Below are 19,036 nucleotides of genomic sequence, written 5' to 3' on the forward strand. Positions count from 1 at the left end.
ACTAAGACACACGCACACACACACGGACACACACAGACACACACGCACGCACACAGACACACACAGACACACACGCACACACAGACACACGCACACAGACACACACACACACACACAGAGACAGACAGACAGACAAACACACAGACACACACACACGCACACAGACACGCACACACACAGACACACACGCACAAACACACACACGGACACAGACAGACACACACACACACACGCACGCACACAGACGCACGCACACAGACACACACACGCACGCACACAGACGCACGCACACAGACACACGCACACAGACACACACACACGGACACACACACACACGCACACAGAGACAGGCACACACACACGGACACACACACACACACACACAGAGACAGACACACACACAGACACACGCACACAGACACACACACACACACACACGGACACACACACACACACTTGTCAACAATGCTGCTACATTAACATGTTAGCTTGTTAGCATGCTAGCAGGTTACCCACCACGCTCCTCTTGGCCGTGTCCTCCAGAGACTGGATGACCTTTAACCTCTGCTTGAACCTCATCTGCTCGATGACGTCAGAGCGCAAACTCCCGAACTTCTACAAACACAAACACCCAGGAATTAGACCGAGCCGCTGAGGATGCAGGAATTAGACTGAGCCGCTGAGGATGCAGGAATTAGACCGAGCCGCTGAGGATGCAGGAATTAGACAGAACCGCTGAGGATGCAGGAATTAGACAGAACCGCTGAGGATGCAGGAATTAGACCGAGCCGCTGAGGATGCAGGAATTAGACAGAACCGCTGAGGATGCAGGAATTAGACCGAGCCGCTGAGGATGCAGGAATTAGACCGAGCCGCTGAGGATGCAGGAATCAGACCGAGCCGCTGAGGATGCGGGAATTAGACCGAGCCGCTAAACCAGGGACTAGACTGGGACAGTAACGCTTCTGTCAGTGCTGTGATTGGACACACGGTGATGACAGGGTGATGACATCACGGCGTGCTGGTCTGACCTCGTAGGACGACCTGATGAGGTCGAAGACGTCGATCTCAGGCGGAGGGTCGTCTCCACTCGTCAGGACGGCGTGGAGGTGAGGGATGGGCGGAGCCACGGTCTGTTTATTCACAACGTTATCCAGGTACCTGCATACACACACACACACACACACACACACACACACACACACACACACAGACAAACACACGCAGACAGACACGCACACACACACACACACACACTTGTTGGTTGTTGTTTGTTGTTTGTTGTTTCCGTTCCCCCTCCAGTCGTTAGTCAGAGTCGTACCGGCCCAGGACGGTCATGGCTTCTCCCTCATCACTGCACGACAGAAGGGCGTCCATGTTGTCATGGAGCACGGCCAACGCCACCTGCAACAGGAAGCAGTCAGAAAACAACAGGAAGCAGTCAGGAAACAACAGGAAACAGTCAGAAAACGACAGGAAACAGTCAGGAAACAACAGGAAGCAGTCAGAAAACAACAGGAAGCAGTCAGGAAACAACAGGAAGCAGTCAGGAAACAACAGGAAGCAGTCAGGAAACAACAGGAAGCAACAGGAAGCAGACAGGAAACAACAGGAAGCAGTCAGGAAACAACAGGAAACAACAGGAAACAACAGGAAGCAGTCAGGAAACAACAGGAAACAGTCAGGAAACAACAGGAAGCAGTCAGGAAACAACAGGAAGCAGTCAGGAAACAACAGGAAGCAGTCAGAAAACAACAGGAAGCAGTCAGGAAACAACAGGAAGCAGTCAGGAAACAACAGAAAAACAGTCAGGAAACGACAGGAAACAGGAGGAAACAACAGGAAACAGTCAGGAAACAACAGGAAACAGTCAGGAAACAACAGGAAGCAGTCAGGAAACAGTCAGGAAACAACAGGAAGCAGTCAGGAAACGACAGGAAACAACAGGAAGCAGTCAGGAAACAACAGGAAGCAGACAGGAAACAACAGGAAGCAGTCAGGAAACGACAGGAAACAGTCAGGAAACAACAGGAAGCAGTCAGGAAACAACAGGAAACAGTCAGGAAACAACAGGAAGCAGTCAGGAAACAACAGGAAACAGTCAGGAAACAACAGGAAGCAGTCAGGAAACAACAGGAAGCAGTCAGGAAACAACAGGAAGCAGTCAGAAAACAACAGGAAGCAGTCAGGAAACAACAGAAAAACAGTCAGGAAACGACAGGAAACAGTAGGAAACAGTCAGGAAACAACAGGAAACAGTCAGGAAACAACAGGAAACAGTCAGGAAGCAACAGGAAGCAGTCAGGAAACAACAGGAAGTAGTCAGGAAACAACAGGAAGCAGTCAGGAAACAACAGGAAGCAGTCAGGAAATAACAGAAAAACAGTCAGGAAACAACAGGAAACAACAGGAAACAGTCAGGAAACAACAGGAAACAGTCAGGAAACAACAGGAAGCAGTCAGGAAACAACAGGAAACAGTCAGAAAACAACAGGAAACAGTCAGGAAACAACAGGAAGCAGTCAGGAAACAACAGGAAGCAGTCAGGAAACGACAGGAAGCAACAGGAAGCAGTCAGGAAACAACAGGAAGCAGCCAGGAAACAACAGGAAGCAGTCAGGAAACAACAGGAAGCAGTCAGGAAACAACAGAAAAACAGTCAGGAAACAACAGGAAACAGTCAGGAAACAACAGGAAACAGTCAGGAAACAACAGGAAGCAGTCAGGAAACAACAGGAAACAGTCAGAAAACAACAGGAAACAACAGGAAGCAGTCAGGAAACGACAGGAAGCAACAGGAAGCAGTCAGGAAACAACAGGAAGCAGTCAGGAAACAACAGGAAGCAGTCAGGAAACAACAGGAAACAGTCAGTCGGGAAACAGGAAACAGTCAGGAAACGACAGGAAGCAGTCAGGAAACAACAGGAAACAGTCAGTCGGGAAACAGGAAACAGTCAGGTCGGGGGTGTGACTCGGACCTGGAAGATGACCTTGATGCCCTCGTAGAAGAAGCAGTCGACCAATAGGACGGCGCTGTCGAAGGGCATCACAGACAGGAAGAGCGTGAGGAACCAGGACAGGCTGATGGTGGAGATGACGCCCAGCTCCTGCATGTGTTCGTACAGCAGAGGGAGGAAGGCCCGGGTCAGCTCCTCGAACACGCCCTGATCCACCAGGGCACCTGCAGGGACAGAGACCGCATCCTAAACCCCTGACCTTTGACCCCTGATCCACCAGAGCACCTTCAGGGACAGAGACCACATCCTAAACCCCTGACCTTTGACCCCTGATCCACCAGGGCACCTGCAGGGACAGAGACCACACCCTAAACCCCTGACCTTTGACCCCTGATCCACCAGAGCACCTTCAGGGACAGAGACCACACCCTAAACCCCTGACCTTCAACCCCTGATCCACCAGAGCACCTGCAGCGACAGAGACCACATCCTAAACCCCTGACCTTTGACCCCTGACGTTTGGCCCCTGATCCACCAGAGCACCTGCAGGGACAGAGACCACACCCTAAACCCCTGACCTTTGACCCCTGATCCACCAGAGCACCTGGTACCCCGGTGTTACTGACCTAGGACCCCGGTGTTACTGACCTACGACCCCGGTGTTACTGACCTACGACCCCGGTGTTACTGACCTACGACCCTGGTGTTACTGACCTAGGACCCCGGTGTTACTGACCTACGACCCCGGTGTTACTGACCTACGACCCTGGTGTTACTGACCTAGGACCCCGGTGTTACTGACCTAGGACCCCGGTGTTACTGACCTACGACCCCGGTGTTACTGACCTACGACCCCGGTGTTACTGACCTACAACCCCGGTGTTACTGACCTACGACCCTGGTGTTACTGACCTACGACCCCGGTGTTACTGACCTACGACCCCGGTGTTACTGACCTAGGACCCCGGTGTTACTGACCTACGACCCCGGTGTTACTGACCTACGACCCCGGTGTTACTGACCTAGGACCCCGGTGTTACTGACCTAGGACCCCGGTGTTACTGACCTACGACCCCGGTGTTACTGACCTAGGACCCCGGTGTTACTGACCTACGACCCCGGTGTTACTGACCTACGACCCCGGTGTTACTGACCTACGACCCTGGTGTTACTGACCTACGACCCCGGTGTTACTGACCTACGACCCCGGTGTTACTGACCTACGACCCCGGTGTTACTGACCTACGACCCCAGTGTTACTGACCTACGACCCCGGTGTTACTGACCTACGACCCCGGTGTTACTGACCTACGACCCCGGTGTTACTGACCTACGACCGCGGTGTTACTGACCTAGGACCCCGGTGTTACTGACCTAGGACCCCGGTGTTACTGACCTACGACCCTGGTGTTACTGACCTACGACCCTGGTGTTACTGACCTACGACCCCGGTGTTACTGACCTACGACCCTGGTGTTACTGACCTACGACCCCGGTGTTACTGACCCAGGACCCCGGTGTTACTGACCTACGACCCCGGTGTTACTGACCTACGACCCTGGTGTTGCTGACCTATGACCCCGGTGTTACTGACCTAGGACCCCGGTGTTACTGACCTACGACCCCGGTGTTACTGACCTACGACCGCGGTGTTACTGACCTACGACCCTGGTGTTGTAGTAGTCGGGCAGCATCCGCTCACAGAGCGCCACCAGCAGCCAGAAGGCGTCCTCCTCTGGGCAGTAGAGCAGCAGGACGGAGGTGACGATGTTCATCGCCTGGAGGGGGAACAAGATTAGGGAACGTAGGTCCCTGGGAGTATGTGATGCAGGGTTATTAAATATGTGACCCACCTGACAGTATCCGATCCCGGGGTTGCGGTGGGCGTAGGCGGTGAGGACGCGGCGCAGCGCGGCAATGCCCGTCTCGTTCTGGAAGGCTCGGTGTTCGGGCATCGAACGGTGAAGGTCGCGCTCAATCTCCTCGGTCGCCAACGAACACAGCCCCATGGCCTGCTCCACCAGGTCGCCATAGTAACCAGGGTGGGACGCCATCTCGTTCTGCGCCCCTGGATGCAGAGATGGACGCGTGAATACACCAGGGCTCAGTTCTCCTGAGGTAACGACGAACACACGAACACTGACCTGAGAACAGCAGCCACAGCTCTCCCCGCAGCCGCTCCGGGATCCCGTTCAGGACCAGCTCTCTGGTTCTGGAGGTCCGGTACATGCACACGCCTCGACCGAACTCTGAGAAGTGGATGTTCCACGCCTCCTCCTTCATCTTCTCCTTCATCTGCAGGAGGACGAGAGGGGGCGAGAGGGGGACGAGAGGGGGGCGAGAGGAGGACGAGAGGGGGACGAGAGGGGGACGAGAGGGGGACGAGAGGAGGACGAGAGGAGGACAAGAGGAGGACGAGAGGAGGACGAGAGGAGGACGAGAGGGGGACGAGAGGAGGACGAGAGGAGGACGAGAGGAGGGCGAGAGGGGGACGAGAGGGGGACGAGAGGGGGAAGAGAGGAGGACGAGAGGGGGACGAGAGGGGGACGAGAGGAGGACGAGAGGAGGACGAGAGGGGGACGAGAGGAGGACGAGAGGAGGACGAGAGGGGGACGAGAGGAGGACGAGAGGGGGACGAGAGGAGGACGAGAGGAGGACGAGAGGAGGACGAGAGGAGGACGAGAGGAGGACGAGAGGGGGACGAGAGGAGGACGAGAGGAGGACGAGAGGAGGGCGAGAGGGGGACGAGAGGGGGACGAGAGGGGGAAGAGAGGAGGACGAGAGGGGGACGAGAGGGGGACGAGAGGAGGACGAGAGGAGGACGAGAGGGGGACGAGAGGAGGACGAGAGGAGGACGAGAGGAGGACGAGAGGAGGACGAGAGGGGGACGAGAGGAGGACGAGAGGAGGACGAGAGGAGGACGAGAGGAGGACGAGAGGAGGACGAGAGGGGGACGAGAGGAGGACGAGAGGAGGACGAGAGGAGGGCGAGAGGGGGACGAGAGGGGGACGAGAGGGGGAAGAGAGGAGGACGAGAGGGGGACGAGAGGGGGACGAGAGGGGGACGAGAGAAGGACGAGAGGGGGACGAGAGGGGGACGAGAGGAGGACGAGAGGAGGACGAGAGGAGGACGAGAGGAGGACGAGAGGGGGACGAGAGGGGGACGAGAGGAGGGCGAGAGGGGGACGAGAGGAGGATGAGAGGAGGACGAGAGGGGGACGAGAGGGGGACGAGAGGAGGGCGAGAGGGGGACGAGAGGAGGACGAGAGGGGGACGAGAGGGGGACGAGAGGAGGACGAGAGGGGGACGAGAGGAGGATGAGAGGAGGACGAGAGGGGGACGAGAGGGGGACGAGAGGAGGGCGAGAGGGGGACGAGAGGAGGACGAGAGGGGGACGAGAGGGGGACGAGAGGAGGACGAGAGGGGGACGAGAGGGGGACGAGAGGGGGACGAGAGGAGGACGAGAGGGGGACGAGAAGGGGGCGAGAGGAGGACGAGAGGGGGGCGAGAGGGGGACGAGAGGGGGGCGAGAGGAGGACGAGAGGGGGGCGAGAGGAGGACGAGAGGAGGACGAGAGGGGGACGAGAGGAGGACGAGAGGAGGACGAGAGGGGGGCGAGAGGAGGACGAGAGGGGGGCGAGAGGAGGACGAGAGGAGGACGAGAGGAGGACGAGAGGGGGACGAGAGGAGGACGAGAGGAGGACGAGAGGGGGGCGAGAGGAGGACGAGAGGGGGGCGAGAGGAGGACGAGAGGAGGACGAGAGGAGGACGAGAAGGGGGCGAGAGGAGGACGAGAGGGGGGCGAGAGGGTAACGAGAGGGGGACGAGAGGAGGACGAGAGGAGGACGAGAGGAGGACGAGAGGGGGACGAGAGGGGGACGAGAGGAGGACGAGAGGAGGACGAGAGGGGGACGAGAGGGGGACGAGAGGAGGACGAGAGGAGGACGAGAGGGGGACGAGAGGAGGACGAGAGGGGGACGAGAGGAGGACGAGAGGGGGACGAGAGGAGGACGAGAGGAGGACGAGAGGAGGACGAGAGGAGGACGAGAGGGGGGCGAGAGGGGGACGAGAGGAGGACGAGAGGAGGATGAGAGGGGGACGAGAGGAGGACGAGAGGGGGACGAGAGGAGGACGAGAGGAGGATGAGAGGAGGACGAGAGGAGGACGAGAGGGCGACGAGAGGAGGACGAGAGGGGGAAGAGAGGAGGAAGAGAGGAGGACGAGAGGAGGACGAGAGGAGGACAAGAGGGGGAAGAGAGGAGGAAGAGAGGAGGACGAGAGGAGGACGAGAGGAGGACAAGAGGGGGAAGAGAGGGGGACGAGAGGAGGACGAGAGGAGGACGAGAGGAGGACGAGAGGGGGAAGAGAGGAGGACGAGAGGAGGACGAGAGGAGGACGAGAGGGGGACGAGAGGAGGACGAGAGGGGGACGAGAGGGGGAAGAGAGGAGGACGAGAGGAGGACGAGAGGAGGACGAGAGGAGGACGAGAGGGGGAAGAGAGGGGGAAGAGAGGAGGAAGAGAGGGGGAAGAGAGGGGGACGAGAGGAGGAAGAGAGGGGGAAGAGAGGGGGACGAGAGGAGGACGAGAGGAGGAAGAGAGGGGGACGAGAGGGGGACGAGAGGGCGACGAGAGCGTTTACACATCAACAGTTATTCTGACTCGTCAGAACCAAAACGTCTCAGCGTGTTTCCCTCAGGGTCAAATGTGTGCGCTGTGAAAGTTTCAGGTAAAATGGCCGTTCACTGAGGGGGGAGGGATTCAGAGACTCTGGAGGTGACGGATCACTGAACAGCTGATCTGTGATCAGTGACACAGCGACGCTCCGTTCTTTCTCCAAGTGAGAAACACAGAACAGTCCGTCGTGGTGAACAGTCAATAATAATAACAATAGATGTTGTTATTATTGTTGATGTGCCCTACACGAGCGTGCCGTGCCTGGGCGCAGTACAGTCGTACTCACACCGGTCAAACAAAGAATGGGCAGTGACAGTGAACCCAACAGGACCCGTCAGTATCCAGTGTCCAACAGTTCTGGTCGTGCTCATTGTGGTTCAGCACCGGTGTCATCAGGGTAAACCCTGGTGTGTGTGTCGTGTGAGGACTCACAGCTTTGGGTCCCAGGTCCTCTGGAGCGTCTCTGTGGTACAGCTGCAGCAGACCCTGGCTGGCTGTGGGCAGACCCGGGTGGAAGTGGCGCCCCCTGTGGACGGGCTCCGACCCTGCAGATGAGACCGAGGGGGCGCCGGAGGACGCCTGAAACACACACACACACACACACACACACACACACACACACACACACACACACACACACACACACACACACACACACACACACACACACACACACACACACACACACACACACACACACACACACACACACACACACGTGTCAGTACATAACTTCTGGTCCCAGCAGATCGGAGCCTCGTGTGAGTGACGCACCACAGGACCAATCAGGGACAGCGGGCTGGTGTCGCCCCAGCAGCTGTCGGGCGTTCGCTGCAGGAAGTCGGAGATGCGTTGGACCAGGAAGTCTCTGTCTTTGAGGTTGGCAAACAGGAAGTTCATCTTGTTCTTGGTGCTGATGGAGACGGGACACGGCAGGACGCTGCTGCTTTCCGCCTTCTCCACGATGGACACCTGTGGAGCAGAGGATCATGGTAAAGATGGCTGTGAGCGATGAGCACGGTCTGAATCAGATCAGGCAGAGCTGACCAGTCTTTGTGTGTTCACGGGGAACACTCCGCTCTCCCAGCCCCCCTGAACTATACATCACAAGCGTTTGTTTAAAGGTCCTTTCCCACCCGTCGGTTAACACGCACACGGACCCTTTCGTTCGATCCCGGAGGTCGTGTCGTCCGTCGTTGTGTCTGTCGCCTCTGAGCTCACGTACCCAGAGTTCTCCGGACCGAACGGAGCGTGAACATTTAAAAACAACGTTAGGAGAAAGAGATCTGTGAGCTGGTGAGGGGGTGCTTCGCCTTTATAACGCCACCGTGCCGGACCGCCACCCAACAGTCTCCCTAAAGGTGTGGACGGTCATCGGCAGAACCAGGGACAAGAACTCAGCACAGAGGCGTCGGTTTCACTGGTCTCACATGCAGTGAACACTGTTTTAAAGATTATTTTATTTAGTTTCAAGCTTTTATTATTTAGGACAGGAAACGGGGTGATGGAGGGGGGGTGCAGTAAAGGGGCGCAGGTCGGAGTCGAACCTGTGGCTTCGAGGACCTTCAGCCTCTTTACATGGGGCGACGCTCTAACCACTGTTCCCCCGGCCTGCAAACACTTTTTGTCAATTTGAGATGACAAAGAGAAGAATCCTCTCGTCTACAGACGGCGTGTTTGTGATCGTCCACGCCGGACACTTGAGACACGGCTCCGCCTCTACAGGATGTGTTGGTAACCATAACAACGCTGACACAGGACGGAGGGATGAGTCCACCTCATGTAATGTTGGACTGTGTGGAAACACATGAATATCTGCTCTGTCTGAAAACAGGCTTCATGAGTTCAACAGAATTCAAACAAAAGAGAGTTGAGTTTGTCAAAAACAAGATTATTATTATTATTATTGTTATTATTATCGTCATTCCTTAAACGCGAGGACAGAAATCCTCAGAGAGCATAAAGACGCACGCTCACCTCTCTCAGCGGGATGATGAGCTGACACAAGTCGTCCTCTCTGCTGTTGAAGCAGATGTAGTTGTTGGAGATGAACAGCTGTCCGACCACGTGCATCTTAGCAAACGGCGTCCACAGCGTGCAGTCCGTGTGTCCGTCCAGGCGCTCGTCCTGCGTCAGCCGGAACATCGTCCGGTACCGCTCGTTCTTAGCCCGCGCATCCAGATCCCTGCGGACAGACAGGAAACAGCTGTTCAGATCCCAGGTCAGGGCCAGGCTGAGGGGACTCTGATGGTTCAGGTCCAGGCTGAGGGACTCTGATGGTTCAGGGGCCAGGCTGAGGGACTCTGATGGTTCAGGGCCAGGCTGAGGGACTCTGATGGTTCAGGGCCAGGCTGAGGGACTCTGATGGTTCAGGGCCAGGCTGAGGGACTCTGATGGTTCAGGTCCAGGCTGAGGGACTCTGATGGTTCAGGGACAGGCTGAGGGACTCTGATGGTTCAGGGCCAGGCTGAGGGACTCTGATGGTTCAGGTCCAGGCTGAGGGACTCTGAGGGTTCAGGTCCAGGCTGAGGGACTCTGATGGTTCAGGGCCAGGCTGAGGGACTCTGATGGTTCAGGGCCAGGCTGAGGGACTCTGATGGTTCAGGTCCAGGCTGAGGGACTCTGATGGTTCAGGTCCAGGCTGAGGGACTCTGAGGGTTCAGGTCTACAGAATGAAGACAGCCTCCCCCACACCCCCCCCCCCCCCCCCCCCCCCCCCCCCCCCCCCCCGTGCTGTGGTTCAGTGTGTTCAGCTGTGTAGTGATGAGGTGTCACAGCCCTGACCCTCAGTGGGATCAGGTGAAGCCCTGTCAGTGTGATGTCAGGCACAGGTAGTGAACAGTGTGAGACCTCTTGAGGGCGGAGACGTTCTTCAGCGTCTTGCAGGCTTTGGGCAGCGAGCGGTCTGCTGCAAACGCCTCGTTGTCCAGCAGCTGGCGCATGGCGATGTTGGCGAGCTGCTCCATCAGCTTGAAGGTGTCGTTGATGTTCAGGAACATGGAGAAGAAGTGTTCAGTGTCACGGGTGCTGACACGAACGCTCTCCGGGAACACCAGGGTGGCGTTCTTCTCCAGCTGGGTCACCTCGCTCCACTGCACCACCAGGGTCACTGAGGGGGCGGGACAAGGAAGACATCAAAGTACTTCTGTATAAATATATGAATTCAAAGTATTATCATGATAACACGGTTCACTGTGACTGTGTCGTCTGTTACCTTCCTGTAACTACAGAAGTACCTTCCTGTAAGTACAGAAGTACCTTCAGGTAACTACAGAAGTACCTTCCTGTAACTACAGAAGTACCTTCAGGTAACTACAGAAGTACCTTCAGGTAACTGCAGAAGTACCTTCCTGTAACTACAGAAGTACCTTCAGGTAACTACAGAAGTACCTTCCTGTAACTACAGAAGTACCTTCAGGTAACTACAGAAGTACCTTCAGGTAACTGCAGAAGTACCTTCAGGTAACTACAGAAGTACCTTCCTGTAACTACAGAAGTACCTTCAGGTAACTACAGAAGTACCTTCAGGTAACTGCAGAAGTACCTTCAGGTAACTACAGAAGTACCTTCAGGTAACTACAGAAGTACCTTCAGGTAACTACAGAAGTACCTTCCTGTAACTACAGAAGTACCTTCAGGTAACTACAGAAGTACCTTCCTGTAACTACAGAAGTACCTTCCTGTAACTGCAGAAGTACCTTCAGGTAACTACAGAAGTACCTTCAGGTAACTACAGAAGTACCTTCAGGTAACTACAGAAGTACCTTCAGGTAACTACAGAAGTACCTTCCTGTAACTACAGAAGTACCTTCCTGTAACTACAGGAGTACCTTCCTGTAACTACAGAAGTACCTTCCTGTAACTACAGAAGTACCTTCAGGTAACTACAGAAGTACCTTCCTGTAACTACAGAAGTACCTTCCTGTAACTACAGGAGTACCTTCAGGTGACTACAGAAGTACCTTCCTGTAACTACAGAAATACCTTCAGGTACCTACAGAAGTACGTTCCTGTAACTGCAGAAGTACCTTCAGGTAACTACAGAAGTACGTTCCTGTAACTACAGAAGTACCTTCCTGTAACTACGGAAGTACCTTCAGGTAACTACAGAAGTACCTTCCTGTAACTACAGAAGTACCTTCCTGTAACTGCAGAAGTACTTTCCTGTAACTACAGAAGTACCTTCCTGTAACTACAGAAGTACCTTCCTGTAACTACAGAAGTACCTTCAGGTAACTACAGAAGTACCTTCAGGTAACTGCAGAAGTACCTTCCTGTAACTGCAGAAGTACCTTCAGGTAACTGCAGAAGTACCTTCCTGTAACTGCAGAAGTACCTTCAGGTAACTACAGAAGTACCTTCAGGTAACTGCAGAAGTGCCTTCCTGTAACTGCAGAAGTACCTTCAGGTAACTGCAGAAGTACCTTCCTGTAACTACGGAAGTGCCTTCAGGTAACTACAGAAGTACCTTCCTGTAACTACAGAAGTACCTTCCTGTAACTACAGAAGTACCTTCAGGTAACTACAGAAGTACCTTCAGGTAACTACAGAAGTACCTTCCTGTAACTACAGAAGTACCTTCAGGTAACTACAGAAGTACCTTCAGGTAACTACAGAAGTACCTTCAGGTAACTGCAGAAGTACCTTCCTGTAACTGCAGAAGTACCTTCAGGTAACTACAGAAGTACCTTCAGGTAACTGCAGAAGTGCCTTCAGGTAACTACAGAAGTACCTTCCTGTAACTACAGAAGTACCTTCCTGTAACTGCAGAAGTACCTTCAGGTAACTGCAGAAGTACCTTCCTGTAACTGCAGAAGTACCTTCAGGTAACTGCAGAAGTACCTTCAGGTAACTACAGAAGTACCTTCAGGTAACTACAGAAGTACCTTCAGGTAACTGCAGAAGTACCTTCCTGTAACTACAGAAGTACCTTCAGGTAACTACAGAAGTACCTTCAGGTAACTACAGAAGTACCTTCCTGTAACTACAGAAGTACCTTCAGGTAACTACAGAAGTACCTTCCTGTAACTACAGAAGTACCTTCAGGTAACTGCAGAAGTAGCTTCAGGTAACTGCAGAAGTACCTTCCTGTAACTACAGAAGTACCTTCCTGTAACTACAGAAGTAACTTCAGGTAACTACAGAAGCACCTTCAGGTAACTACAGAAGTACCTTCAGGTAACTACAGAAGTACCTTCAGGTAACTACAGAAGTACCTTCCTGTAACTACAGAAGTACCTTCAGGTAACTACAGAAGTATCTTCCTGTAACTACAGAAGTACCTTCAGGTAACTACAGAAGTACCTTCAGGTAACTGCAGAAGTACCTTCAGGTAACTACAGAAGTACCTTCAGGTAACTGCAGAAGTACCTTCCTGTAACTACAGAAGTACCTTCAGGTAACTACAGAAGTACCTTCAGGTAACTACAGAAGCACCTTCCTGTAACTGCAGAAGTACCTTCAGGTAACTACAGAAGTACCTTCAGGTAACTGCAGAAGTACCTTCCTGTAACTGCAGAAGTACCTTCAGGTAACTACAGAAGTACCTTCAGGTAACTGCAGAAGTACCTTCCTGTAACTACAGAAGTACCTTCAGGTAACTACAGAAGTACCTTCAGGTAACTACAGAAGCACCTTCCTGTAACTACAGAAGTACCTTCAGGTAACTGCAGAAGTAGCTTCAGGTAACTGCAGAAGTACCTTCCTGTAACTACAGAAGTACCTTCCTGTAACTACAGAAGTACCTTCCTGTAACTACAGAAGTAACTTCAGGTAACTACAGAAGCACCTTCAGGTAACTACAGAAGTACCTTCAGGTAACTACAGAAGTACCTTCGGGTAACTACAGAAGTACCTTCCTGTAACTACAGAAGTACCTTCAGGTAACTACAGAAGTATCTTCCTGTAACTACAGAAGTACCTTCAGGTAACTACAGAAGTACCTTCAGGTAACTACAGAAGTACCTTCCTGTAACTACAGAAGTACCTTCAGGTAACTACAGAAGTACCTTCCTGTAACTACAGAAGTACCTTCCTGTAACTGCAGAAGTACCTTCAGGTAACTACAGAAGTACCTTCCTGTAACTGCAGAAGTACCTTCAGGTAACTACAGAAGTACCTTCAGGTAACTACAGAAGTACCTTCCTGTAACTGCAGAAGTACCTTCCTGTAACTACAGAAGTACCTTCAGGTAACTACAGAAGTACCTTCCTGTAACTACAGAAGTACCTTCAGGTAACTACAGAAGTACCTTCAGGTAACTGCAGAAGTACCTTCAGGTAACTACAGAAGTACCTTCCTGTAACTACAGAAGTACCTTCAGGTAACTACAGAAGTACCTTCAGGTAACTGCAGAAGTACCTTCCTGTAACTACAGAAGTACCTTCAGGTAACTACAGAAGTACCTTCCTGTAACTACAGAAGTACCTTCAGGTAACTACAGAAGTACCTTCAGGTAACTACAGAAGTACTTTCCTGTAACTACAGGAGTAACTTCAGGAACCCTCTGGGTGGTGCGTTCAAAGTCGACCCGGATGTACAGATACTCTTTGATAGAATGACATAAATGTAACAAAGTGTTTCCTGTTTCACTAACGGTGTAAGTGACATTAAGCTCTGGCCTGTGATTGGCTGGTCGTACCCTCCTTGCCCAACAGGAAGGAGTAGAAGCACAGGTGGTTGACGGACAGGTAGAGCCAGCCCTGCCGCGGCACTCGGCCCTTCCAGTAGCTGCAGGAGTAATAGTTCACCAGCTTCTCCTCCTCAGGCATCCCGAACAGCCTCCTCATCTTCAGCTCCGCCTCCCGGAACTTCCCACAGTCCTCCTCCTGCTCGTCTCCCTGCTTCAGCCGGTTCTCCTCTGCGATGACGCCCTGCAGGAAGTGACATCACTCAGTGCGTTAGCATTCACACAGTAACCCGACAACGTTCTTTCCCCGGCTAAGGGAACACAGGGACACAGGGAACACAGGGACACAGGGAACACAGGGAACACAGGGAACACAGGGACACAGGGAACACAGGGACACAGGGAACACAGGGAACACAGGGAACACAGGAACACAGGGAACACAGGGACACAGGGACACAGGGAACACAGGGACACAGGGAACACAGGGAACACAGGGAACACAGGGACACAGGGAACACAGGGACACAGGGACACAGGGAACACAGGGACACAGGGAACACAGGGAACACAGGGACACAGGGAACACATGGACACAGGGACACAGGGAACACAGGGACACAGGGAACACAGGGACACAGGGACACAGGGAACACAGGGAACACAGGGACACAGGGACACAGGGAACACAGGAACACAGGGAACACAGGGACACAGGGAACACAGGGACACAGGGACACAGGAACACAGGGAACACAGGGAACACAGGGAACACAGGGACACAGGGAACACAGGGACACAGGGACACAGGGACACAGGGACACAGGAACACATGGACACAGGGACACAGGGAACACAGGGACACAGGGAACACAGGGACACAGGGAACACAGGGAACACAGGAACACAGGGAACACAGGGAACACAGGGAACACAGGGAATGAAATGAGGGCGTGACTCTTCCTCCGGTGCAGCAGGTGGAGGTGGGGAAAATGGCCGACTTTTGGACACAACCAGGACACAAACAGCTCTTCTTGGTACTGATGCTGGTTGCCATGGTGACGTCCTCCCTGGGTTTGTTGTTGTTGTTGTTGTTTTGGGCGCCGGTGCTTCCTGGTTTCTTCTGGTTCCGGGTCTAAAGCCGCTGCAGTGCAGTGGGGAGGGGGGGTTCGAACCCACGGAGCATGTGCCAACCAGAACCCTGAGATTACTCCGGGGAAGATGTTTCCATGAGGAAGAACCAGGACTGGAGGAGTTCTCTGGGTCTGTGAGCGGGGGATGAGGACTCTGGTCTGACCCGGGGGAGGAGGACTCTGGTCTGACCCGGGGGAGGAGGACTCTGGTCTGACCCGGGGGATGAGGACTCTGGTCTGACCCGGGGGAGGAGGACTCTGGTCTGACCCGGGGGAGGAGGACTCTGGTCTGACCCGGGGGATGAGGACTCTGGTCTGACCCGGGGGAGGAGGACTCTGGTCTGACCCGGGGGAAGAGGACTCTGGTCTGACCCGGGGGAGGAGGACTCTGGTCTGACCCGGGGGGCGAGGACTCTGGTTTGACCCGGGGGAGGAGGACTCTGGTCTGACCCGGGGGATGAGGACTCTGGTCTGACCCGGGGGGCGAGGACTCTGGTTTGACCCGGGGGAGGAGGACTCTGGTCTGACCCGGGGGGCGAGGACTCTGGTTTGACCCGGGGGAGGAGGACTCTGGTCTGACCAGGGGGATGAGGACTCTGGTCTGACCCGGGGGACTCTGGTCTGACCCGGGGGATGAGGACTCTGGTCTGACCCGGGGGAGGAGGACTCTGGTCTGACCCGGGGGATGGGGACTCTGGTCTGACCCGGGGGATGGGGACTCTGGTCTGACCCGGGGGAGGAGGACTCTGGTCTGACCCGGGGGATGAGGACTCTGGTCTGACCCGGGGGACTCTGGTCTGACCCGGGGGATGAGGACTCTGGTCTGACCCGGGGGAGGAGGACTCTGGTCTGACCCGGGGGAGGAGGACTCTGGTCTGACCCGGGGGGCGAGGACTCTGGTCTGACCCGGGGGAGGAGGACTCTGGTCTGACCCGGGGGAGGAGGACTCTGGTCTGACCCGGGGGGCGAGGACTCTGGTCTGACCCGGGGGAGGAGGACTCTGGTCTGATCCGGGGGACGAGGACTCTGGTCTGACCCGGGGGAGGAGGACTCTGGTCTGACCCGGGGGAGGAGGACTCTGGTCTGACCCGGGGGAGGAGGACTCTGGTCTTACCCGGGGGGCGCTGGTCTGACCCGGGGGATGCTGTTTCCATGGTGACGGACCTGAACCTGAACATGACCGGGGTTAAAGTGCAGGAAACTCGGACTATGACACACGAGGAGAGAGAGAACCTGAGGAGGTGAAACAGGAAGTGACATACAGAGATCTTTCCTTTGACGAAGGTGGTCACGTCTTCATCGTTGTCAAAGATGGAGATGGTCTGCAGCAGGTTGGACTCCAGCCAGTCCCAGTGCTCCGTGATCTCCTTCCTGGATGAGCCTGAGAGACACAGCCGAGGGTCAACAAACAAACAACAAACAGCAAACAAACAACAAACAGCAAACAAACAACAAACAGCAAACAAACAACAAACAAACATTGAGCCAGTCCCAGAGCCCTGAGCACACACACCACAGGCGATGCTCCAGTAGATCTGAGAGTCTGCGGTCTGCAGCAGGATCCTGTACGGGGCCACCCGGGCACTCGAGTCCAGAACCACATCCAGGGTCCCAACCAGGAGACCTTCAGAGAGACAGGGACAGACAGGGTCAGAGTGAACCAGGAGACCCTCAGAGAGACAGGGACAGACAGGGACAGAGTGAACCAGGAGACCCTCAGAGAGACAGGGACAGACAGGGACAGAGTGAACCAGGAGACCCTCAGAGAGACAGGGACAGACAGGGTCAGAGTGAACCAGGAGACCCTCAGAGAGACAGGGACAGACAGGGTCAGAGTGAACCAGGAGACCCTCAGAGAGACAGGGACAGACAGGGTCAGAGTGAACCAGGAGACCTTCAGAGAGACAGGGACAGACAGGGACAGAGTGAACCAGGAGACCTTCAGAGAGACAGGGACAGACAGGGTCAGAGTGAACCAGGAGACCCTCAGAGAGACAGGGACAGACAGGGTCAGAGTGAACCAGGAGACCCTCAGAGAGACAGGGACAGACAGGGACAGAGTGAACCAGGAGACCTTCAGAGAGACAGGGACAGACAGGGACAGAGTGAACCAGGAGACCCTCAGAGAGACAGGGACAGAGTGAACCAGGAGACCCTCACCGGACAGCCCCCCCCCCCCCCCGACACTCACCGGACAGCCCCCCCCAGACACTCACCGGACAGCCCCCCCCCCCCCCCCCCGACACTCACCGGACAGCCCCCCCCAGACACTCACCGGACAGCCCCCCCCCCCCCGACACTCACCGGACAGCCCCCCCCAGACACTCACCGGACAGCCCCCCCCCAGACACTCATCGGACAGCCCCCCCCCCCCCCACTCACCGGACAGCCCCCCCCCGCGGCCGTGTCCTCTCCGCCTCTGCAGGATGAAGAACGGGTTGGCCCGCTCAGAGACCCACAGAGCTCCGGCCATCAGCACTTCCTCCGGGTGGATCCACATCAGTGTGGCCGCTGTGAGCTCACCCTCCGCCGGGGAAACTCCGGGGGAACACCGGGGTCTGGACCGTGAGCGGCTCCGGGGGAACACCGGGGTCTGGACCGTGAGAGGCTCCGGGGGAACACCGGGGGAACACCGGGGGAAAGCTCCGTTAATTCTCCGTTAAACACCGAACTGATGAACTGATGTTGTTGTTTTCAGTCTGCTGACTGCACATCACTTCCGGGTCTGACGACACAAGCCACGCCCTCTGCGTCATGACGTCACAGACGGAGAAACGTTAAGAATTAATTTTAAAAACAAAAACAAATGTTTTAGTTTGACTGTTTATTAAAAATGAATGTTTTATTAGTTTGACTGTTTATTTTATGAAGTGTTAAAACAAATGTAACTTCTGTGTAACGTGAATATTTGTGTATTTTCTGTTTGTGGATGAATGTTTAATATAAATCACTTCACACATCTGTATTTGCACCGTGTGTGTGTCTCTGTGTGTGTGTCCCTGTGTGTGTGTGTCTGTATCCCTGTGTGTGTGTGTGTCCCTGTCTGTGTGTGTCCCTGTGTGTGTGTTTGTGTGTGTCCCTGTGTCCCTGTGTGTGTGTCTCTGTGTGTGTGTGTCTGTGTCCCTGTGTGTGTGTCTCTGTGTGTGTGTGTCTGTGTCCCTGTGTGTGTGTGTCTGTATCCCTGTGTGTGTGTGTGTGTGTCCCTGTGTGTGTGTGTGTGTGTCCCTGTGTGTGTGTGTCTGTGTCCCTGTGTGTGTGTCTCTGTGTGTGTGTGTCTGTGTCCCTGTGTGTGTGTGTCTGTATCCCTGTGTGTGTGTGTCTGTGTCCCTGTCTGTGTGTCTGTGTCCCTGTGTGTGTGTGTCTGTGTCCGTGTGTGTGTGTCTGTGTCCCTGTGTGTGTGTGTGTGTGTGTCCCTGTGTGTCTCTCTGTGTCCCTGTGTGTCTGTGTCCCTGTGTGTCTCTCTGTGTCCCTGTGTGTGTGTGTGTGTGTGTCCCTGTGTGTCTCTCTGTGTCCCTGTGTGTCTCTGTGTGTGTGTGTCTCTGTGTGTGTGTGTGTCCCTGTGTGTGTGTGTGTGTTAAAGACTCAGTTGCGTGGATGGAAAACGACAACAACAATAATAATATTAATAACAATAATAAGTATAA

General features: G+C 54.7%; 1 protein-coding gene across 4 annotated transcripts in view; it reads right to left on the reverse strand.

The window, feature by feature from the left end:
• Window positions 1-18,098, reverse strand: part of tbc1d9b (TBC1 domain family member 9b) — a 28,372-nt gene extending 10,274 nt beyond the window's left edge. For 2 of the 4 annotated variants that reach the window (XM_083940961.1, XM_083940959.1), the window contains exons 1-14: window positions 17,775-18,098; window positions 16,655-17,016; window positions 14,272-14,503; window positions 10,482-10,740; window positions 9,609-9,816; window positions 8,406-8,603; window positions 8,064-8,210; window positions 5,102-5,252; window positions 4,811-5,025; window positions 4,618-4,735; window positions 2,979-3,181; window positions 1,322-1,404; window positions 1,032-1,161; window positions 517-615 (exon numbers count right to left, since the gene is read on the reverse strand). In XM_083940961.1, the coding sequence (XP_083797087.1) occupies window positions 517-615; window positions 1,032-1,161; window positions 1,322-1,404; window positions 2,979-3,181; window positions 4,618-4,735; window positions 4,811-5,025; window positions 5,102-5,252; window positions 8,064-8,210; window positions 8,406-8,603; window positions 9,609-9,816; window positions 10,482-10,740; window positions 14,272-14,503; window positions 16,655-17,016; window positions 17,775-17,892 (2,523 nt within the window). In that variant the 5' untranslated portion in view covers window positions 17,893-18,098. The remainder of the gene's footprint in view (window positions 1-516; window positions 616-1,031; window positions 1,162-1,321; window positions 1,405-2,978; window positions 3,182-4,617; window positions 4,736-4,810; window positions 5,026-5,101; window positions 5,253-8,063; window positions 8,211-8,405; window positions 8,604-9,608; window positions 9,817-10,481; window positions 10,741-14,271; window positions 14,504-16,654; window positions 17,017-17,774) is intronic. The other 2 variants (XM_083940962.1, XM_083940960.1) reach the window with 2 other exon arrangements.
• Between the last annotated feature and the right edge of the window lie 938 nt (window positions 18,099-19,036).

This window comes from Echiichthys vipera, assembly GCF_963691815.1.
Source record: "Echiichthys vipera genome assembly, contig: SCAFFOLD_40, whole genome shotgun sequence".
NCBI classification, from domain to species: Eukaryota; Metazoa; Chordata; class Actinopteri; order Perciformes; family Trachinidae; genus Echiichthys; species Echiichthys vipera.